General features: G+C 41.9%; 1 protein-coding gene across 1 annotated transcript; it reads left to right on the forward strand.

The window, feature by feature from the left end:
* Nucleotides 1-3050: 3050 nt before the first annotated feature.
* On the forward strand, nt 3051-4073 carry TSHB (thyroid stimulating hormone subunit beta). Its single transcript, XM_062193500.1, has 2 exons — nt 3051-3212; nt 3819-4073. The coding sequence occupies exons 1-2, from the start codon at nt 3051-3053 to the stop codon at nt 4071-4073; spliced, it is 417 nt and encodes a 138-aa protein (XP_062049484.1).
* The last annotated feature ends 6108 nt before the right edge of the window (nt 4074-10181 follow it).

Raw genomic sequence — 10181 nt, forward strand, 5'->3', positions numbered from 1 at the left:
TTTATTCGAGAAATTTCACAGAAATTAGTGTGCCCATAATGAATAAAGCAACAATGGGGAAGAAGTTCCAACACAGTTTTTTATCCTACAATTTTATTTTATTTGAAAGGCTGAGAAACGGAAAGAGACTAACAGAGAGAGAGCAAGAGAGACAGAGAGACCCCAAGGGAACTCCCATCAGCTGGTTCACTCCTCAAATGCCTATGGGAGCTGTCAGCTCAATCCCGGTCTCACATATAATAGGTGGCAGGAACCAACCACCCTCCTAGAGTGTGCCTCAGCAGGAAGCCGGAACCTGGGGCACCAGGAGTCCTGACCCTGGGCGTGAGCATGCCAAGCGCATCTTAACTGCTGTACCAAACTTCAGAGTCAGGTGTACCTTGCAGAGGAGTAAGGCACTGGCAGAGGAAAAGCTTCAGTCTCTCATAGATCCATGAGGGAATTCTGTCCCTTGATTTCTGGACCAATATTCTTGCCACTAGGTCACCACACATCTGTTTATGTAGAATCCTAAGCTAGAAATTATAATATGTAAAGTTAATTATTTCCTGTGGTGAAAACTCAGTGGCTGACTGTCTACACAGGCAAGAGCGTCATGGTCCTGATGGATTAGTTTTAAATCATTTACCCAGTTGCTATTTTAGGATCCTTCAGGGTTACTCTAGGTTTGTGTCTAAGATCATGGAACCAGCTGTACTGTCAAGGGAGCTCACATTTTTGAAGCACCTGAGAAGACCAGACTCCTCGAGTAAGAAATTCCTATGCTCTCCTTCCCTAATTCAAATGCCAGAAACCCACAGGGATGACTGAATATACAATATTTATTTTTGAAAGTTTGCTGGAAAATCCTTCTTGCTTTAACCTTTAAAAAGGTCTTCTTTATTTATTATTATTTTTTTTATTTTTTGACAGGCAGAGTGGACAGTGAGAGAGAGACAGAGAGAAAGGTCTTCCTTTTTGCCGTTGGTTCACCCTCCAATGGCCGCCGCAGTAGCGCGCTGCGGCCGGTGCACCGCGCTGATCCGATGGCAGGAGCCAGGTGCTTCTCCTGGTTTCCCATGGGGTGCAGGGCCCAAGGACTTGGGCCATCCTCCACTGCACTCCCTGGCCACAGCAGAGAGCTGGCCTGGAAGAGGGGCAACCGGGACAGGATCGGTGCCCTGACTGGGACTGGAACCCGGTGTGCTGGCGCCGCAAGGCGGAGGATTAGCCTAGTGAGCCGTGGCACCGGCCCTAAAAAGGTCTTCTAAAATGGGTTTGTTCACTTGCTTGTGTATGCAGAAATAACATAAGGAAATATTTGATAATTGTCTATCTCAGTCATTGTTTAGACTCCATAGCACTTAGAGTAGTCTGTATTTTAATACTTTTTGTTCATAATTAGCTTCTCTATTAGACTGTCAGCTCCTTAGGTCAAAGACTGTATCTTATGCATTTTATGTCTCTCAGTACCTGGCCTATATGCTTGCTATATGTATATCCATTGTTCTGCAGTTGTCATTTCTAGGAAGAAGAGATTGATTAGCATGTACACTAAACTCTGGAAGTTGACATTTAAAATAAGTGCCTGATAACCTGTGTAATGTGGTTTCCAGTTTTCCTTATGAATTTATTGAAGACAAAATTCTGATAAACTGAAAGTCTCTGAGGTTTCAGTAAATGAAGAGTATGCAGCTCATATATGCTATTGAGCTACATATGTGTATGTACATGACCGATTTGAGAAGACCTTGATACCTTTTTGATGGATGAGTAAAAATTGTCAGTGAATGGTAATTTATTGAATAGAACAGGGAAGCAAATTTGTGTTCACAGATAATACTACTCCATGAAGGTGTGTATTTTCTTTACTGACAAGGAAAGAAAAAATCCAAACATACCTAGTTAGCTGTACAGTATTTGTAAAATGAAAAAAAATCTTCTTAATCTTTGAGTTGATCAGCTTACATTGAGAAGTGTGAAATATGATTACCCTCTCTGAGTAGAACTAAAATAACGAAGACACAACATCAGCCAGATCACTATGCTGTCCAGTGACTACTGCACACATTCTCCACCTCATACAGGGCAAAGGTAAAGATGGGCTCTATTAAGGTGCATGTCTACTTTCTCCTGGGGCACAGAGGACCCTTTCCATGCAGCAAAAAAACATTGCATAGTGCTGGATAACCCATAATGGATCTGTCCTTCTTGACTGCATTATTCTCATTGCGTCAACCTATAGTTTTTGTCTCTAATCTTTTTGAGAGAATGAATTGCATAGATTGTGTAAGGTGATATTTTATTTGTTGCAACTCTATTCTTTCAACCTTGAGGGCATACTCTGAGGATTCAGAAGGAAGGTTTCTGAGTTTGCCCTCTTAACACCAGTGGTAATTTTAGTTGAACTTTCATGGACTTTCCTTAGCTTCATAATGTCTCCCTTCACAGGCAGTAGGTGGAATTACATGCCACAGTACAGGTGCTGAGGTAGTACAGGAGTTGGGTTATGCTTTTCTTGGTTTATATGCTGACTATGATCAAATAGTTTGCTTGCCTTTTAAGCGTTGAACCACAGATTATAGAAAAATGTACTTCTGGAAAAGCCCTTCCTAAGGCACAATCCTTAGCTCAGTTCTCATAATCCTAAAGGCAATGTCTGCATTATATTTCCACCGAATGAATCATTTTTCATTTAGCTGGATGTACATCCCTGCCATGTTTCTGTTATGGTGTTTCAGGTCTTAACACTTCCCTGCCCTTTGGATCTTAGTGGAACTTGCAAGCAGCACTTCCACTCTGTGGGCTCCCATACTATGGGGTCACAGCCACATCTAAGTTTATAAATGGGGGGTTACTGCAAATTTTGAACAGATAAAAACACCTCATATAGGGCAGGTAAAGTGGGCGTTCAGTAACAGTAGCTCTACTTGTTAATTATTGGAGATGTGCCAAAGTTCATGGAAAATGGAACTGAAAAGTAATGTGTGTTTCCCACTTTTTGAAGTACCCTCTTTGAATGTCCTGAAGGATATATGTAATAGGTTCCTTCATTTTATCTCTGACTTAGCATGACTGCCATCTTCCTGATGTCCATTCTTTTCGGCCTCGCATGTGGACAAACGATGTCTTTTTGTATTCCAACTGAATATACAATGCATGTAGACAGGACAGAGTGTGCTTATTGCCTAACCATCAACACCACCATCTGTGCTGGATATTGCATGACACGGGTATGTAGCTCATCAACTTCTTTAAGCTGTAAATTACATGAAGCAGTCGATGCCTATCTAGAAAGGAAATGAAATATATCACAACCTCATTTCCCAAATCCAATGGAGGGCACAGGTTACAGTATTATGTGACTTTTCTCAGAACAATGGGTACAGATAAGTTGATAACTTGCCTTTTAAGCATTGAACCACAGATTATAGAAAAAATGTACTTCTGGAAAAGCCCTTCCTAAGGCACAATCCTTAGCTCGGTTCTCATAATCCTAAAGGCAATGTCTGCATTATATTTCCACCGAATGAATCATTTTTCTTTTAGCTGGATGTACGTCCCTGCCATGTTTTTTTTTTTTTTTTTATTTGACAGTTGATTTATTTCAACTCTGTCTTGTTCCCATGATCAAGGATAGAAGGGAGGAGGGTGTCACTTTTGCCTTTATAGGATTCAGTGTGGATGTGGTAACCTGGTATTGGGGGATGGGGCCAAGGAATCCTTGCCTTTCATATTTGTGACAAAAGAATATGAATGAGTTGATTTCTATGTATTTCTGTTATCTCCATGTTTTCTAAAGTCTTATCACATTTTTCTCTTTTCTATTCTTCCCATAGGATATCAATGGCAAGCTGTTTCTTCCCAAATATGCCCTCTCCCAGGATGTTTGTACATATGGAGACTTCATCTACAGGACTGTAGAAATACCAGGGTGCCCACACCATGTCACTCCTTATTTCTCCTATCCTGTTGCTGTAAGCTGTAAGTGTGGCAAGTGTAATACTGACTATAGTGACTGCACACATGAGACCGTCAAGACAAACTACTGCACCAAACCTCAGAAGTCCTATCTAGTGGGATTTTCTGTCTGATTTTGATAATGATATAATTTCCAATTTGGTTAAATGTGCTTACTTGGAATAAAACAAATAAAATATCATTATGTTTCACAATACTGTGTGTGTTTTCGGAGTGCAATTTCACACATACTCACACCAATAGGGGCATTAGAGAGCTCAAGAGGTTGTTCATTAATTATGATAAACTATTATCCTAATATGAGACATTAATAATAAGGGAACCTGTGTGTGCATTATTGATTGTGACAACTATTTAACACTTAGATGTTAACAATAGAGGAATCTGGGTAAGGGCCATATGGGAACTCTTTGTATTGCTTCACAATTTCTGTTCTGTGAATTTTTTTTTTATTTGACAAGTAGAGTTAGACAGTGAGAGAGAGAGACAGCGAGAAAGGTCTTCCATCCGTTGGTTCACTCCCCAAATGGCCACCACTGCCAGCGCTGTGCCGATCCAAAGCCAGGAGCCAGGTGCTTCCTCCTGGTCTCCCATGCGGGTGCAGAGGCCCAAGCACTTGGGCCATCCTCCACTGCCCTCCCGGGCCACAGCAGAGAGCTGGACTGGAAGAGGAGCAACTGGGACTAGAACCCGTTGCCCATATGGGATGCTGGTGCCGCAGGCGGAAGATTAACCAAGTGAACCACAGCACCGGCCCCCTCTGTTCTGTGAATTAAAAACTATTCTAAAATTAAAAGTTAAAACATAAAGTTACATTAAAAAAGAAATCTGTTTGTGGTTTTCATATGGAAAGAGCAGAGTAGAGGTAAAATAGACAACAGAAACGATGGGTGCTGATGGATGCCAGACTGGAGGAGACTCTCCTAACAGAGGGCCAGGAGGTTTGTCTTGACATAGAAACTGAAGGTGGGACCATTTCAGATTTATGAAGAGAATGTAATGAGATCTGAAGCAGAAGGAACACATGACATCAGGGTACTGCTGGAAACTTGAACTTCCAAAGGCAGGAGCGGGAGTAACATGTGAAATCTGCAATGTAATACTTTATCTTAGTCATCCAAATGCACTGGATAAAAACTCAATAGAATATGGGAACGATCCTCTTTAATTACTCTAATGAGCTAACTGACCTACGAAAGTTATATCCCAAAAGGTCAATTTGCAAAGCCTAGAAAAGAGACCACGATCAGTTTACATGTGGAAGTTTAAATCCTTCATAGTGCTTCAAGTAACAGGAGACACTTTGCTTGTGCTGCTTTGGCTTTGGATGTCACAAAAAATCTAGTACAATTATGTAAGCTTTAAGAATATTAGAACGTTAAGGGGTTTCATAAAATAAAATCATTCTAAATTCTCATCTAAACCTCCATCAGTATTGAAACACTGTTTGCTGGTAAACATGCTTGGTAAATGGGTGTTTATTTTTCTTTCTCTTTCTTAGATGCTCTTTTTGTGGAAGTCTGGTTTAACAAATGCTTGAAATGAGGCAGAACTTAGGCCCTGCAGACTTTTCCTCAACAAGGCCATCCTCTACTTGCCCATTATTCACCATTCACTCTTTGACCGTTAGGGTGAAAATCAACTGTCAGTCGGACCAGTTGACTTTGCTGTCCCCAGCACTCGTTGGGAAAGTCAGCTGGGCATCTCGTAAGTGCCTGTGTGCCAACAGTGCCAGGGGTAGGACCATGAGTGGTGCAGACGGTTAATACAAAGCCCATGCTCTGTCAGTGCAAAGGGAGTTTTGCATTTCCATTCCAAAGAGTCAGGAACCCACATTGTTTTTACCTTAGCGTCTGCAGTTGACATTCAAATGGTCTCCAAATATTAATCTGGGGCTTTGGGTTTTCATATTACTTTTGAACATGGACACTTAAATCTCTATATTGCTTAAAACTATTTATCAAATATAGATATTCAATTAATGAGTAAAAAGTCTAATGTCCCAATCCAACCAGTGGTAGTCAGAAATAACTTCCATGGATTCTGGGGAAAAAAAAGTCTCAAGGATTTGAACTGTGGAAAGGCCCAGATGTTTAGAGAGACCCATTGTAAACACGCAGCTCAGAAACACCACTAACTAAGGCTTCCTCTGCATGGAGGTGGAAGGCTGGACCTGGGCAGGCATGTGGATCACAGAACCCTAGAGCGGGTGCATCAAAGAGAAGCTTGTTTCCTCTCACTGAAGACTGTCCATCTGGAATAGATGCACACCTCAACCAAATCAACTTGCTCTTTTTTTTTTTTTTTTTGACAGGCAGAGTGGACAGTGAGAGAGAGAGACAGAGAGAAAGGTCTTCCTTTGCCATTGGTTCACCCTCCAGTGGCCGCTGCGGCCGGTGTGCTGCAGCCGGCGCACCGCACTGATCTGAAGGCAGGAGCCAGGTGCTTCTCCTGGTCTCCCATGGGGTGCAGGGCCCAAGCACTTGGGCCATCCTCCACTGCACTCCTGGGCCACAGCAGAGAGCTGGCCTGGAAGAGGGGCAACTGGGACAGAATACAGCGCCCCAACCGGGACTAGAACCCGGTGTGCCGGCACTGCAAGGCGGAGGATTAGCCTATTGAGCCGCGGCACTGGCTCTTGCTCTTGAACAATGGGGTTGTCCAAGACAGAAAATCCTTAAGATGGAGTTCAAGGATAGGAATGACCAACAATTTGCTTCCACTGGGTTTAGAAGCTTGGGAAATGGAAATGCTTTTTTTGGAGTCTTGGTGTTCTTTGGGTTTAAGAGAGGGAGAATGAATAAGAGCATTTAGAAATAGGAAGGTTAAGAATCATGGCTTGAGTCATAAAAAGATGGAAACTGGCATATCTGAAGCCAGTTTTAAATTCAACCTAAAATTCAAAGTTGTCAGTTCTTGGTGAGAGAAGTACTCAGTGTTTGTTTGCTTTTTTTTTTTTTTTCCAAAAAGGTCTCCTATTCCTCATTTGACTCTGAAATATAAAGAGTTCTTTCATAACCTAGATGGATTTGGGACTAGTATGGCACAATGTCTGCTTTTCTAATGGCCAAACTCTTTAGGAGTGAGTGAGTGTACCAGGATGGATGTATTGGCAGGTAGCAGTATAATTCAGCCTCATAGCAGAAAATTCCAGTAATATGAGCTGTCTTTTAGACATGAAATTACTTTTTTTTGAGAACAGCAAGTCTAAGCGCAATAAAAATTATTAACTTCCACTCTAACCCTATTGTTCAGTGTTGGATTCTTCTCTACCCTCCCATCTCTCTTAGTTAATTACTTCTTATCTTTTAAGCAATCGTGTCTCACTTTCTCTGCATCTGCCGCTGTCCCATTACCTGCTGTCTCTCTCTGCGTGGTGCTTATGTTTCTCCTTCAGGTAGCTGCACCTGGATTTTCCTTCGAGGGTTCTCCTCCCCATCACTGTCAGTCAAGTGTTGTGAGAGGGTTCTGATGAGAGACCTACTACTCAAGCGCCACCAAGCCTGACTGCTTAAGGATGAGAAGAGGGGTTCTTGGCCTCTTGGAGTTCCTAAGCTGATCAAACATGAGCCTGGTGCTGCTGATGGACATCTCTGGTACCTCCCGGAACCAGTCAGCCTGAGAATAAAGCCAACTCAGAAGCAAGCAAGACAAAACCCACTACTATCATTTGAGCCCACCTGAAGCTGGCCTCACTCAGAGAAAACCTAACTTTCCTTTTCTGCTTGACTGGTTAGAGTTAGAGTTCTGACATTTTGTGCTGAAAAACTCTGACTTAATCTACATCTTCTCTGCATGTTTCAAATATTCCTGATTCCATTGCTCATCTCTTCCTGGTACTGTGCTGCTTGCTTTCTTTTCCTGCTTCTTTCTTGGATCTTTCTCCTCAGTACGAAATAGGCTTCAATCTCTTCTCCTAAAAAACAAACACACACCAAGGTCAAAACAAGCGAACAATCCTTTCTTGACCCTGTGCAATCTCTTAGTTTTTTTCCCCCTCTCTTCTTGAGTTCTTATTCCAGGTTCTTTGTGAAAGAACCCACTACCCATCTACTTCCTCGCTTCTCATTCTCTTCTCAATCCGCTCCTTTCCTGGCTTCTACCCCATCCTCCTTTGAAACGGTTTTCAGGAAGGCCGTCCATGGCTCACGAATGGTTCATAACACAGCACCTTTTAGTCCTGATTGACCCTGACCTCTTGCTTCCCAGAGGGCCCAGTGGAGGTCACAGATCCGCATTCACAACACAATACAGCCCTAATGAGAATGAGTTCAACTTTTCCCCCTTTTTATTTCTACTTTTCTCTAAGATGACTCAAAAATCTATGCTAAAGTCTTTCACTGGCAACAGTAATGTCAATGTAGGCTGCATTTTGCTTGACAATTTTGTTTGTTGTTATAGGGGTGAACAGTCTGGACTTTGTGAAAGATAACTTAGAGTTGTAATAATCCTGTGTGTCCTGTTGATCCTTTAGACGCTGTTGTGTTGCATATGAGAAATTTGGATTTGTATTGATTCAGCCTTGGCTATACTAAAGAATCATATCATACCCATTTCAGTTAAAGACAGTTTAGGTAACATTTACTGAAGGAAATAGGCAGCTAAGACAGACTCTCCACTCTGAGATTAAGAAATGGGTGGGGAGTGAAGAACTATGGTGGTCTTTTCACTCTTGGGAGTAGAGGATTCTAATTTTTTTTAATGTTCTGAATTTAATCGTGAGAGGTGGTTCATCTTGTTCAAAGCTGGGCACTAATACTTTCATGTTGAACATTCCTGAGCTATAGCCAATTTTTCTTTTTTCTTTTTTTAATTTGAGGGGGAGGAGGGAGGGAGGGAGGGAGGGAGGGAGAGAGAGAGAGAAAGTACTTTGATCTGCAGGTTCACTTCCTAAATGCCCAACAGGGCTGGGAATGGGCCGAGAGTGAGCTGGACTGGGCCAAAGCCAGGAACCAGAACTCAATCCAGATCTCCCACATAATTCAATTACTTGAACCATCACTGCTGCCTCCCAGCATCCGCAGTGGTAAGAAGATGGATCCAGGAGGCACAGCCAGATATCAAATCCAAATACTTAAATATGGGATGCTGGTAGTTTAACTGGTGTCTTAAGTACTTGGCTAAATGCCCAACCCTCAGCTATAGTTTTAGTCTGGACTTCTTTCCCAAGCTTTAGGGCCAAGTACTGAATGTTTATATTTCCTCTTAGATGTCCTATAGTGATTGGCAACTTGCGCCATCATTACAATCTGCTTTTCTTCCTATGCACCATTCTTTTCAAGCTGCCAAGTCAGAAATCTAGGAATTGTTCTAGGTTCTTCTCTTTCCCTCATCTCTCACATCCAGTTTCTCTTAAGCTGCTCCATTTCTAGGTAGGGCTTCCAGTTCATTAGTTAGAAATCCTCATGACTCTGGTTTTGGCCATCCAGTCTTGATTCATAACTAAGCTTGGATAATTTTTTAAAGGTTCTAATTGGATTGTGTAGCTCCCAGTTTAACATTTTCCCCATGACTTCAGGATAAAGATAAGACTCCTGAGCAGGTTTAACAGGGCCCATATTGCCTGGGCTCTTGACGAGCCCTCTTGGAATGTCTCTAGGCTCTCTCCATTTCAGGGCCTTCCTGTGTGCTTTCCCTGGAAAAGCCTCTTCCTTGTAGCCTACTTTTGACTTGGCTCATTTAGTAGTCTCTTCAGGACCCAGTTGAGAAACCCTAAGACTCAGGGCTCCTGTCCCCTGAGCATCCTCCCCACATCTGAGTGGGTGCTCTCTGGGTCAGTGATGATCACAGCACTTGCCTCATGGTAACAGACCCGCCTACTTTTCTGCACTGGAAGAGCCTTCACAGACACTTGTTTTGTCCATCTAAGCATATCGTTATTCTTACCAACATTCTTTTTTCAAATGTTCAACAATAGTAAGCCTAGAAAACCAAATCAAAGGCCAATTCCAATATTAGCGTGACTTGCATCTCAGGCTCACAGGAAGACATAAGGACTCTGAACATTAATGTTCATGACTATGAGCATTAATATGAAGTTTCTGAATTAAATAGAATTGGGAAACATATCAAAAGCTATTTATTAATTCAACAAATGAATGTGTTCAAATAGGTAAATGGCATAATACAAAAGTATCTTCAGTTATGCATGATTTTTAGAAAACTTTTATAATTTTAAAAACTCTTTGAGTATTAACATAGTAAGTATGATAGTAGTGATA

This window comes from Lepus europaeus, chromosome 5 (genome assembly GCF_033115175.1).
Source record: "Lepus europaeus isolate LE1 chromosome 5, mLepTim1.pri, whole genome shotgun sequence".
NCBI classification, from domain to species: Eukaryota; Metazoa; Chordata; class Mammalia; order Lagomorpha; family Leporidae; genus Lepus; species Lepus europaeus.

What these genes read in the sequence shown, in the direction of transcription:
- TSHB (XM_062193500.1), top strand. Translation starts at nt 3,051, where the DNA reads ATGACTGCCATCTTCCTGATGTCCATTCTTTTCGGCCTCGCATGTGGA. An exon ending in CTGGATATTGCATGACACGG is followed by an intron (nt 3,213 to 3,818) that starts GTATGTAGCTCA and finishes TTCTTCCCATAG; the next exon opens with GATATCAATGGCAAGCTGTT.